The sequence below is a fragment of the Carcharodon carcharias genome, chromosome 13 (assembly GCF_017639515.1).
Source record: "Carcharodon carcharias isolate sCarCar2 chromosome 13, sCarCar2.pri, whole genome shotgun sequence".
NCBI classification, from domain to species: domain Eukaryota; kingdom Metazoa; phylum Chordata; class Chondrichthyes; order Lamniformes; family Lamnidae; genus Carcharodon; species Carcharodon carcharias.
In genome coordinates this window covers 118414092-118426845 of record NC_054479.1, presented here as the reverse complement: position 1 = coordinate 118426845, position 12754 = coordinate 118414092, and the positions used below count along the sequence as shown (strand labels likewise).

Genomic DNA, 12754 nt, shown 5'->3' with positions numbered 1-12754 from the left:
TTATTCATATCTAAATGAAGGCTTTGATGAGGTCTGGGGTTGACTGGGGAACGTGAGCTGAGTATTGGTGAGAAGGTTAGTGGTAAGCAGGTGTCGCTTGATGGTGGTTTTCATGATGATTTCTATCACTTTATTGATAATTGGACGAAGCTGACAAGACCCTAATTGGCCAGGTTAGATTTATTCAGTTTTATTATGGATAGAAAATACCTGGAAAACCTTTCAAGTTGCCACAGCTGCTGGTGTCCTTGATTTAGTGGAGCCACCTGACGTGCACGGTCTTTTACCAGATGTTGTGATGACCCGCAGCCTTTGCTGTGTCCAGTGCTTTAAGCTGGTTCTTGAAGTTGCCCGGAATGACCTGAGCTGGCTTGATTCTGTCACCTACGATGGTGTGGACCTCAGGAGAAGGTGAAGCAGGATAGAGTCATGGAGGTCTAGTGCAGAAAAAGGCCCTTCGAGTCTATGCCGGTCAAATAAGTACCTAACCATTCTAATCTTATTTTGCAGCACTAGGCCCATAGCTTGTATGCCATGGCATAGCAAGTGCACATCCAGATACTTCTCAAATGTTATGAGGGTTTCTGCCTCTACTACCCTTTCAGGCAGTGAGTTCCAGATTCCCACCACTCTCTAGTGAAAAAATTCTTCCTTACATTCCCACTAAACCTTCTGCCTCTTACCTTAAACCTATGCCCCCTGGTTATTGATCCCTCCAACAAGGGGAAAAGTTCCTTCTTGTCTAACCTATCTATGCCTCTCATAATTTTATACACCTCAATCATGTCCCCCCTCAATCTCCTCTGCTCCAGGGAAAATAACCCCAGTCTAACCAATCTCTCCTCATAACTAAAATTCTTCAGCCCAGGCAACATCCTGATAAATCTCCTCTGCACTCTTTCTAGTGCAATCACATCCTTCCTATAATGCGGATTCCAGAACAGCACACAATACTCTAGCTGTGGGCTAACCAACATTTTATACAATTCCAGCATAATCTCCCTGCTCTCATATTATATGTCTCGGCTAATAACGGCAAGTATCCCATATGCCTCCTTAACCACCTTATCTACCTGCCCCGTGACCTTAAAGGACAGGTGGACATGCACACCAAGGTCTGTCTGATCTTCGGTACTTCCCAGGGTCCTACCATTCATCGTGTATTCCCATGCCTTGTTTGTCCTACCCAAGTGCATCACCTCACATTTATCTGGATTAAATTCTATTTGCCACTGATCAGCCCATCTGACCAGTCCGCCTATATCCTTCTGTAATCTAAAGCTATCCTCCTCACTATTTACCACCCCACCAATTTTCATGTCATCCACGAACTTACTAATAAACCCTCCTCCATTGAAGTCTAAATCGTTTATATATACCACAAACAGCAAGGGACCCAACACTTATCCTTGTGGAACCCCACTGGACACAGGCATCCAGTCACAAAAACACCCCTCGACCATCACCCTCTGCTTCCTGCCACTCAGCCAGTTTTGGATCCAATTTGCCAAATTACCTTGGATTCCATGGGCTCTTACCTTCGTCTCCCATGCGGGACCTTATCAAAAGCCTTGCTGAAGTCCAAGTAGACTATGTCAAATGCCCTCATCTACACACCGATTAATATTTCCTAATTAAGACTCTGTCCCCCTGTGAGACTTGCGAGGAATCTGTATTCACAAGATTTGGATTGTTTGCACAGATGTTACATGGTGATCAATACTTTCTCATTGAGCTTGAAATTTAGGATCAAACTCATGTCTTTTGTACGTGGTGTTCTTCGGAGCTATAAAATATTCCTCATGCATACTTTAGGTTCCAGTTCCCTCTTTCTTCAATATATGTAAATCTATTATACATATCCATTGCATACAATAAATTGCTGGCCTAAACTTATTTCCACATCTCTTGCAGTTGTATTGCAAATTATTTTCCATTTTCTGCAGACATAAGACCTTTGCATCTGATCTCAAATGATGTGAGTTCCAAACTTTCCAATTGTATTCCAATTCCGACACCATGTATAGATTTCTGGCCTATTGGAACAGCTCCTCTCAGGAAACTGTCTAGAACTTTTTCAAATACTGATTTTTTTCCCTCTAACCATTAGAGGCTCTAATCAGCTTCAACATGATTCCACAGAGCTCATCTAGGAGCAGATTACACTCACTGTACAGCTGTCATGCCTTATGTTCAAGCATTCTTTAGCAAACTGAGAACATAAATTGCTGTTTCATCAAATGTTCATTGTTCAAACCAGTTACTGTCCTGTTTTAACAGAAGTTGTTTTCTGCTGACTTAGTTTCTTAAATAATTTATTCCCTCACCATGTTTGTTTTCACTGTGCCACAAAGCATTACGTACACATTATAAACCTATTATTATCCAAAGTGGGTGGCTGAGTTCAAATTCAAGGTAGAATTCATATTGAAGTTAGGCCGGCTGAATCAGAATCTGACATTTTTGCTCCAGGGCTACATCTGTCAGTTATTTCATGAGTGCTTTGTTAATTGACTGCTATTGTAAATAACTACTCTTCTTGGCTGAACAATTATAGTTATCATCTGCTGAAGTAACTGGAGCATCATGGTGAAGTCCAGTGTGGCTGATAAGGTTAAAATCTTGTACACAAGCCCTTCATTCATTGTTTCAAGTACTACACCCCGCCCCCCCCAACCTGAACAAATTGACCTTCAAGAAGTCCTTCCTTGGCTTGACAGTTTGAGAGAGATCATTTTTGATAACTTTTCTTGTCATGTACATGTCTAACAGAAGATTGTTATTCGACACAAATCTGCTTTATGGGATTAAAAACAGAAAATGCTGGTAAAACTCCATATGGACTCAAAACGTTAACTCTGTTTCTCTCTTCACAGATGCTGCCAGACCAGCATCTACTAGTTTTATTCAGAGATGAAGACTGCTCCAGAAATGATTAATTACATCATTAAATTATCCAGACGGGAGAGTCAGTACATGTGAATTCTTTTAGAGCTTTGATATAAATGAACCTGAAGAAATGAAGCAGGGGCCATAAAGCTGATAAAAGCAAAATACTGCAGATGCTGGAAATGTGAAATAAAAACAGAAAATACTGGTAAAACTCAGCAGGTCTGGCAGCATCTGTGAAGAGAAAAACACAGTTAATGTTTCAAGTCCATATGGAGTTTTACCAGCATTTTCTGTTTTTATTTCAGATTTCCAGCAACTGCAGTATTTTGCTTTTATCAGCTTTACGGGCCCTGCTTCTGTTCTTCCTGCCCATCTATTTCAAAGCTCTAAAAGAATTCACATGTACTGACTCTCCCATCTAGATAATTTAATGATGTAACTAATCATTTCTGGAGCAGTCATCATGTCTGAATAAAATTAGTAAATGCTGGAAATACACGTCAGACCAGTCAGCATTAGGGTTTCCAACATTGGTTGAAATCTTGGACGTTTGATCACATGACATCTGCAAATAATATCACAGTTACCTTGAGATCTTGTAGTTAAATATGTTTGCTAAAGGTTTTGTACCAGCACTTATTGTGCAAGTAACTCTGAGAACCAGGAGGCAGCTTGCGAACAGGCAAATAACCCAAGGGTGGGAAAAGGAGACACTGAAGTGGGCAAGTGTTCATAGGGAGGGAATAAGCGGGGTGGTGGGAGGGGGACTTTGATTTCACTAGTAACTTCCTGAAATTCCCCTCATAATTAACAGTTATACAATAACTAAGTGATCATCTATTACAATCAACTACATAAATAGACTTAGTCCCCAGTATTCTACCTGTAATTGATTGCTAGTAATCCGATAAACAGCTGATATTCATCATACATGATAGCTGGAATCCCCCTGCACTGCATGAGGCACAGTCAAGTTCCCCAGTTGATGTCACATCTCTTGATGATCCCATCTCTTTTTCTTTAGATTCTGCTTTGAATTCCAGTTCTGTGTGCAGGTAATAATTCTGATCTGGGAGCCTCAGTCAGAGCTGATCTGTACTGGTCTTTGCATGCCATCACCAGGTGGGACCAATTGAATTAAACCAGAGAGATTGCACAAAGGTTATTGGACTTGGTGTTTGGGGCGCTTCTTGTAAGATGGCTCGTTGTCCTGAAACTCAGCTCAGCATCTATAGTTCTAAACCTTTCTACAGATTTTGGTGCAATAAAGGAAATTTTTTGTAGAATTATAGACTTTAAGGTACAGGAGACCATTTGATTCCTCCTGACCTGGGGCTAGTGTGCTTTCCTGCAAGCTCATTTCTCTAACTGTAACCCCAACTTCTGACTGATCTGTTTATATATTCCTCCTCCTCAAATGTGTATCCTATTCCTTTTTTAAGTGATGTTTCAGTCTTTACCTTAATAGCTATTTATGATGAATGATCTAACCCTCACATCAAAAACCTTCCTATTCCCTTCCCCTTTGGTTCTACCAGAGTTCTCTGTCTCTGTTCTCCATTCGCCCTCCTGCTGAGATCATTTTCCACTGTTTACCCAGAGTAAAGTCCACAAGTATCACTCACTCCTTTACTGATTTCTCACCCTTTCTCTGGTGCTTCTGAGCTTGTTGCTGGCTCTGCAGGAAATACGGGGCCCTGCGGCCATCTTCTTCCCTTGTCTCTTCCTTGCCCACTTAAATCTCAGTACTGTGACACATATAAAATTCTGTCAAATAGAATTTTTCATTCTATTGACCTAATTTTATATCTCTGGTGATTTTAACCATTGTCTTTTGATGTCTTTTTTGCCCTTTTGAAATAATCCAGGGTTGCAATCTCTACATAAGCTATGATGGGTACCTTGAATTGGATAACATTCAAACTAATTTTAAAAATAAAATACTGCAGATGCTGGAGATCTGAAATAAAAACAAAGTGCTGGAAAAACTCGGCAGGTCTTGCAGCATCTGAGGAGAGACAAATTGAGTTAACGTTTTGAGTCCAATATGATTCTTCTTCAGAACACTGGAAGTGATGTTTTGAGGAGGCAGCCAATTAACTGGTCACCTCTGGGAGCCCCATCCAACTAAAGACAGTGCTGGGTTCCTGAGCACTGACAGATCAGCAACCCCTCCGTCAGGGGTGGTAGCTGTTGATGTAGAGCAGCGAAAGAGAGGGTGCCTCAAGGTGAAAGTGCCCTCTAAAGACTTTTTTAAAACTTAAAAAGACCACATCTACTGGGCCATCATTGTGGAGAGGTATCCCCTCCACAGAGTGGGTTTGCAACCGCAGCTTTGGCCATCTTGTCATTGTAGTTTGGTTTGGGGGACTGGAGTTTAAAAATGGTAGATGGAATGTTGGCCCCCAGGTCTTTTGCCAGGACACCATCTCTGTTCATTGGCTGGAATTCAGCTCAGTTGGGTTTCTGACTGCCAGCTGAAAATTTAAAGTTGGCATTTGCACAGTGGCCTTAATAGGCCCTTTAAGAAGCATCATTTGTCAAGATCTGTATACCCTACAAATAACCAATCAAATCCTTTTGTTAATTTTAAAAACTACAAGAAATTTGATTTATTTATGATAATCTAATCTATAATACATTGTTTTACTCTGCCTGCACTTTTCTGATTGGGTTGATTTGGTGGGCAGAGCCTGGCACACATGGGGTCGGTGGAGGACTGGAGCGTTTAAGGCATGCATTGTATTAATTCGGGGGCATTCATGAAAATTCAGACTTCATGAAATGTCCCTATCATTATACTTCTATTTATTTTGAATAATTTTATTGGCCCTTTCTGGTTGGCTGAACATCCTGACTCTTCCATCTGTCTTTCCTCTTTGCCTGTCCCCTTTCCCCCTCCCCTCCACTACTCCTCCCACCCTGCAAATGGGAGACATTCCAACTTCTTCCGACGATTATGGGCTGAGAGATCAGAAACTGTAAGGAGTAGGACTCAAAACTCTGTCTGTCCAAATGCTGTTTGAAAACGTGCCCCTCCCCCTGCCCCAAATTAAAAGAACCTTACTTTTCTGTGAACTTTGGTGGTAGCTGCCTTGAGGCATAGCTGCTCTGATGTTGTGTCAACTGGAATATGTGAGGCACGTGTGGCGGAGTGGAGGGTGATATTGGTGGAGGAATAGAACAGCAGAAAATGAGGGGAAATCTAATTACAAAGTTGCTCTGGTTGCAAAGTTTGGGGAGGAGGGAGAAAACAGCATGGGACTGTGGTGGGGGTGGAGTTGGGGAGGGAAACAGGATGTCATGGGAGGGACAAGGCGGCGGCTACGGGAAAGGTATGGAGGGGTTTGGCATGGGAAGGGTATGCAGGGAATGGCATTTTGGGTGGGGGAGTGGGATGGCATGGGGCGAATGGCATGGGAGTGGGATGCGGATGTGCTAGGAAGAAGGGGTAGGATGGGGGATGGAATGGGAATGATAGAGAGATGAATGGGATGGGTATGGTATGAGGGATGGTATGGGATGGAGATTTAATGAAGTACTGTTGCAATAAAGATACTAATTTCATTACAAATGTTTTGAGGGTCTCTGCTAGTAGAACAGAATTAATGTTTTCATTAGCATAAAATGCTGTATATATTATCCAAGAGAAGTAAGCTGCTGTAGAATTGTCTGTTCTTGTATTTATGTTGTAAAATTACTCATGCATGCAGCCTTGCTTTTACCTGTTTTCCCCATCATATTTGAAACATTCATTGATGATTTTAACTGGTTTCTTTTGTTACAGATTGGGGCTTATGATCAACAAATATGGGAGAAATCTGTAGAACAAAGAGAGATCAAGGTAGAGCATTTTTAATTTCTAAATGCCATTTCTATGGAGTTAGAATGGTCAGCAGTGGCGTGTGATAACTCTAAGTAAGGCTGAGTAAATAACATGAGGGGGCATCCAGTATTTTAAAATAATAAGTTTGGCGAAATTTCCATATAAAAATGTTTATACCATGTACTGGTATCATGAAAAGAGAAAAAATGTCCTGTTCACAATTGCTCCCATCTTTTTTCTGAGGGCAATATTTGATTCCTTTTGAATACAAATTTATTCGGTTATTCTTTACGCAGATGTTTTTTTTTTGCAAAAATATACTTTGTTCATAAATCTTCAAAAACATTTCGAACCATTTCAAATCACCATTACAAAAATACAAACAGGTTCAACTTTTACAACATGAAACACAAGGTGTATCAGAAAAAACAATGAATATTTCAATCATTGGCAGACATACATTTTAATCTGTACAGCCTGAGGGGCTCTTTACAGTTCCCAGCCCCCCAGTGCACTGTGACAGAATGGTCTTAGGCAGCGACCCTTCCCCATTGCGCCTTTGCGGCGGCTGCCCCAAGCTTAACTGTGTCCCTCAGCACGTAGTCCTGGACCTTGGAAAGTGCCAGTCTGCAACTCTCGGTCGGGGACAACTCTTTGCGCTGGAAAACCAACAAGTTTCGGGCCGACCAAAGAGTGTCTTTCACCGAGTTGATGATCCTCCAGCTGCAGTTGATGTTTGTCTCGGTGTGTGTCCCTGGGAACAGCCCGTAGAGCACAGAGTCCTCTGTCACAGAACTGCTCGGGATGAACCTCGACAGCAACCACTGCATCTCTCTCCAGACCTTCTTTGCAAAGACACAATCTACAAGGAGGTGAACAACGGTCTCTTCCCCACCACAGCCACCTCGAGGGCAACATGCAGAGGGGGTGAGACTCCTGGCCTGTAGGAAGGATCTTACAGGGAGGGCCTTTCTCACCACCAGCCAAGCTACATCTTGGTGTTTGTTGGAAAGTTCTGGTGATGAGGCATTCTGCCAAATGACTTTGTCAGTCTGCTCAGGGAATCATCCCACAGGATCCACCCTCTCCTTTTCTCTCAGGGCCTTTAAGATGTTACGTGCCGACCACTGCCTGACGGACCTGTGGCCGAAGGTGTTTCTCTGCATGAATTTTTCCACGAGGGACAGGTGGTACGGCACGGTCCAACTAATTGGAGCGTTCCGCGGCATCGTGGCCAGACCCATCCTTCGCAACACCGGTGACAGGTAGAACCTCAGCATGTAGTGACGCTTAGTGTTTGCATACTGACGGTCTACCCACCGCTTGATGCAGTCGCACACAAAGGTGGCCATCAGTATGAGGGTGATGTTGGGCACGTTTTTTCCCCCTTTATCTCGAGGCTTGTACATCGTGTCCCTGCGGACACGATCCATTTTCGACCTCCAGATAAAGCGGAAGATGGCTTGGGTGATCGCCACCACACAGGAGTGTGGAATGGGCCAGACCTGCGCCACGTACAGCAACAGCGAGAGTGCCTCACACCTGATGACCAGGTTCTTACCCGCAATGGAGAGGGAGCGTCGCTCCCATATGCCCAGTTTCCTTTTCTCCATAGACACTCGCTCCTTCCAGTTTCTAACCCGTGCCCTGGTCCCTCCGAACCATATCCCCAGCACCTTCAGGCCATCAGCCCTGACAGTGAAGGGGACAAAGGATCGATCAGCCCAGTTCCCAAAGAACATGGCCTCGCTCTTCCCACGATTTACCTTGGCTCCCGAGGCCAGTTCGAAACGGTCGCAGATGTGGATAAGTCTGTGCACCGACAGCGGATTCGAGCAGAAGACGGCGACATCGTCCATGTACAGGGAGACTTTGATCTGAGTGCCTCCACTACCTGGGATCGTCACTCCTCTTATGCCCGGATCCTTTCTGATGGACTCAGCAAAGGGTTCTATGCAACATACGAAAAGAACAGGCGAGAGAGGGCAGCCCTGCCTGACTCCAGATTTAATAGGAAAGCTATCTGATTCCCACCCATTGATTGAGACTGCACTACTGATGTTAGTATAGAGCAGTTGGATCCAATTGCGAATTCCCTCCCCAAACCCCATTTTGGAGAGCACATCCACCATATAGGTGTGCGATATTCTGTCAAAGGCCTTCTCCTGATCCAGGCTGGTGAGGCAGGTATCCACACCCCTGTCCTCTACATAGGCAATCATATCCCTGAGCAGCACGAGGCTGTCAGAGATCTTCCTGCCCAGCACAGTGCAGGTCTGGTCAGGGTGGATCACCAATTCCAAAGCGGATTTGACCCGATTGGCGATGACCTTGGACAGAATTTTATAGTCCACATTCAACAGTGAAATGGGTCGCCAATTTCTAATTTCCTCCCTTTTCCCCTTGTGCTTGTAGATGAGGGTGATAATGCCTTTCCTCATGGATTCTGACATACTGCCGGCCAGGAGCATACTCTCGTACACTTCTAGCAGGTCTGGGCTGATCCAGTCCCACAGAGCCAAATACAACTCCGCCCTTACTCTTCTCGAAGGACTCAAGGGCCTCAGTCAGTTCGTCAGGAGTTAGTGCTTTGTCCAGACTCTCCCGTGTACTGTCATCTAAGACCTCCGTGATAGAGAACAGGAAGGACTGGGAGGCCGTGCTGTCTGTGGGCTTCACGTCATATAATCCGGCATAGAAGGATTTGCTAATCCTCAAAATGTCAGATTGCAATGACTTTACTGAGCCGTCTTCTTCAGGCTGCTGATCACAGAGCTCTCTCTGTGAAGCTTTTGGAAGAAGAAACGTGAGCACGTCTCATCCTGCTCCACGGAGCGGACTCTGGAACGGAAGATGATCTTGGAGGCCTTCGAGGCAAAGAGTGAGGCTTGCTGGCTCTTCACCTCTTAGAGTTCCTCCTTGATATCGACCCCCATCGACCGCAGCCAGAGCAGATTCTGCATGTTTTCCTGGAGTCGGGACATTTCCCTCTGTTCCTTTCTAGCTTTCTGGGTGCCTTTGAGGACAAAAAAACTCTTGATGTTTCCCTTGATCGCTTCCCACCAGTGTGTCAGTGACTCAAAGTGGGGTTTCATGGTTCTCCAACCTTTGTAATCCCTCTTGAGCTCCTCAATGTTCTCTGGGGTCAGCAGTTGCACGTTTAGCTTCCATACCCCCTGCCAACCCTCTGGTCCTTCTCTAAGTGGCAGTCAGCCAGTAGGAGGCAGTGATCAGAGGAGAACACCGGCTTGATGTCAGTGGATCTGACTGTGAATGCACGGGACACAAACAGGAAATCTATCCTGGAACAGATGGACCCGTCAGGCCGCGACCAGGTGTATCTACGCTGCGCTCCATCTGCAGGGTTGCTGAAGACGTCGTGCAGCTTGGCATCCTTAACTGTTTCCATCAGGGATCTGGATTTAGCGTCCAATCTGCTGTCAGCCCTGCCGGATCGTCCAGCCGCATCGATGATGCAGTTGAAGTCACCGACCAGAATGACCGGTCTGGAGGTTGCCAGCAGCAGTGGGAGCTGCTGAAAAACCTCCAGCCGCTCAGCCCCTTGTGACGGGGCGTAGACGTTAATTAAACGGAGTGGAGCATTCTTGTACATTACGTCTGCTACGAGGAGGCGCCCGCCCACCACCTCCTTAACCTGGGAGATGGTGAAGCTGCCTCCCTGCAGCAGAATACCCAGGCCGGAGGAACGAGAGTCGTTTCCTCCCGACCAGATCGATGGCCCGTGGGACCACCATCGTGACCATTGCCTGTAGGAGCTGAGGTGCGGTATCGCACACTCCTGCAGAAACAATAGGTCAGCTTTGACCTTGGCAAGGTAGTCCAAGGTCGCAACACATCGCATAGTAGATTTAATGCTACGCACATTTATGGATACAATCTTTACACCCATTTTAAAGCAGTTAGTCGCTTACCAAACCTGTTGTCTCTGAGAGTTCCTTCATGCCCGTGGTGTGCTCAAATTGCTTCACTTGGGATGGGCTGAGGAAAGCGTCCTGAACCTCCCCATTGAAGATGTTCTGCTCGGGTGGCATCTGGGGGTCCGTGCAGAGGGCAGGGTTTGAAATGTCCTCTGTTGGAGAAGCTTCTCCAATCCTCTCCCCCTCTGGGCCGTTGCTGCTCCCGGGTTCCCGGAGCTGGGGTGCGCTGAGCGCCTCACTGCTCCCAGATTCCTGGGGTTGTGGTGCACTGGCCTCTTCGGGTTGTGGGCCAAGTTGGGGTGCGCTGGTCTCCTCATTGTCTCCAATGTTCTGGAGCTTGGGTGTCTCATCCTCCAACTCCCTAGCGTTTTGCTGCTTCTTCTGTTGGCGCCGCCCTGGCACTTCTTCGTCTGAAGAGCTGCTGCTCTTGTTATCCGTGTCGGATAGGAGACGCCTCTTGACTCTTATCTGGGAAGTGGCTTGGTTTCTTTTTAGCCCCTTCTTCCTTTTGGCTCTCTTCACCAGCTGCCACTCCCCCTGCTGCTTTCCCACTGCTGCCTCCTCCTCCTCAGTTGATTTGCTCTCCTGAGGAGTGGGAGGATCAGGGGGCAGTGCTGTCGATTGGCTGTCTGTTGCCCCAATCTTTTCCTCCACCTTGTCTCTCTCTGTGTCCTCCTTTGTCCCGTTGTTCTCCCTGGGGCCCTTGGTGGTTGGAGTGACACGAGGCATTTCTTCTGCTTCCCCTCGTTGGCTTTAGCTGCCTGTGCATAAGTACGGCAACGTTTGGGGCAGGTCTTGTAGAGGTGACTTGCCTCGCCACACAGGTTGCAGCACTTAGCCTGTTTACAATCTTTTGTCTGGTGCCCTTTTTGCAGTTCTTGCAGAGGACGGCACTGCAGTTGGCCGCCACATGACCAGACTTGCCGCATTAGCGACAAAGTTTGGGTTGCCCATCGTAGACAAGGTAGCCACGGCTTCCCCCGATAGCGAATCTGGAAGGGGGGTGGAAAACCGCTCCCTTACTGTCGGTCTTGAGCGTTACCTTAACCTGGAGTTTACATGTCCAGATCCCCAAATTATCTTTAACTTCAGTGCAGCTCCCAACCTTATCGAAGTACCTGGTATGGAAGGTGAGTACGTCAGTGACAGGGACGTAGGGGTTGTACAGATGCACAGTCGCAACCCGTTCACGATGCAACGGTAGAACAAAGAGCGGCTCCGCCGTCAGGATCTTCATTTCTGGCAGGTCTTTCTTTTCCTCAAAAACCTTCAGGAGTTTGACACAAGCTGCCACGTGCTTGAAGGTCACATCAAAGAAACCAGTGTTGGGGAAATCCTGTAGGCAGTAGATTTCCGCAGCCTCGAAACCACACAGCTTGAATAGGATCCTTTTGGTGAAGAAGGTCCTATCCATTCCTGTTCCTTGCTCGCTGCCTTTCACCATGACTCGGATGGTGTTAGGTACCCCAATGGTAAGGGGTTTGACTGGTTATAGCCATTGCTCTTTCCCTGGCAGAAACACGATGAAGGTCTCTCCCCTGCCAGGTAAGTTATTCTTTACGCAGATGTAAGATAACTAGGGAGAACACACTGAAACAGTTGTGAGTAGCAATGCCCCTTTTTTCAGGAATATAGATCCAGCAGAGCCACCTTTCTATTGCTGTTTAATGACATGAACTACAAATTGGTTCAGGTCTCAGACCAAGGTCGCTTAGATGTCAGCCAATTTTAAGTATTGACATGATACGGAATGTTACGTGTCTCAGATAGATGTTGGACTGGCAAAGCTGTATGCAAATTAGGCTTCTATTTTGATTAATAAGCAGAGTTGTAGTCAGCTTCACAAATTTTAGATATTTGACATGTCACTGCTGATGACAGGCATATTTTAATATTTCTCATTTTTATAGTCATAAGTGCATTTCCTAGCTTAATAATATAAACTACATTTTTGTTTTATGAAATATTTTCTGCATTGCAGTCTTTCATTGCACTCATTTAAAAGTGTAATTTTGTAGTTTTTATGAACTTATTTATTTTTGGTTTTAATGCATTTTTCCCTATTTGTAATTGTTAGATGCTCTGGGCTTTTAACCTC

General features: G+C 45.5%; 1 protein-coding gene across 5 annotated transcripts in view; it reads left to right on the top strand.

Annotated features, from left to right (window-relative positions):
* Positions 1-12754, top strand: part of LOC121286359 (protein PHTF2-like) — a 125817-nt gene that overhangs the window by 37112 nt on the left and 75951 nt on the right. For 4 of the 5 annotated variants that reach the window (XM_041203451.1, XM_041203452.1, XM_041203448.1 and 1 more), the window contains exon 3: positions 6680-6736. In XM_041203451.1, coding sequence (XP_041059385.1) covers positions 6680-6736 — 57 coding nt within the window. Of the gene's footprint in view, positions 1-3916; positions 3948-6679; positions 6737-12754 lie in introns of all 5 variants that reach the window. The other variant, XM_041203450.1, reaches the window with a different exon arrangement.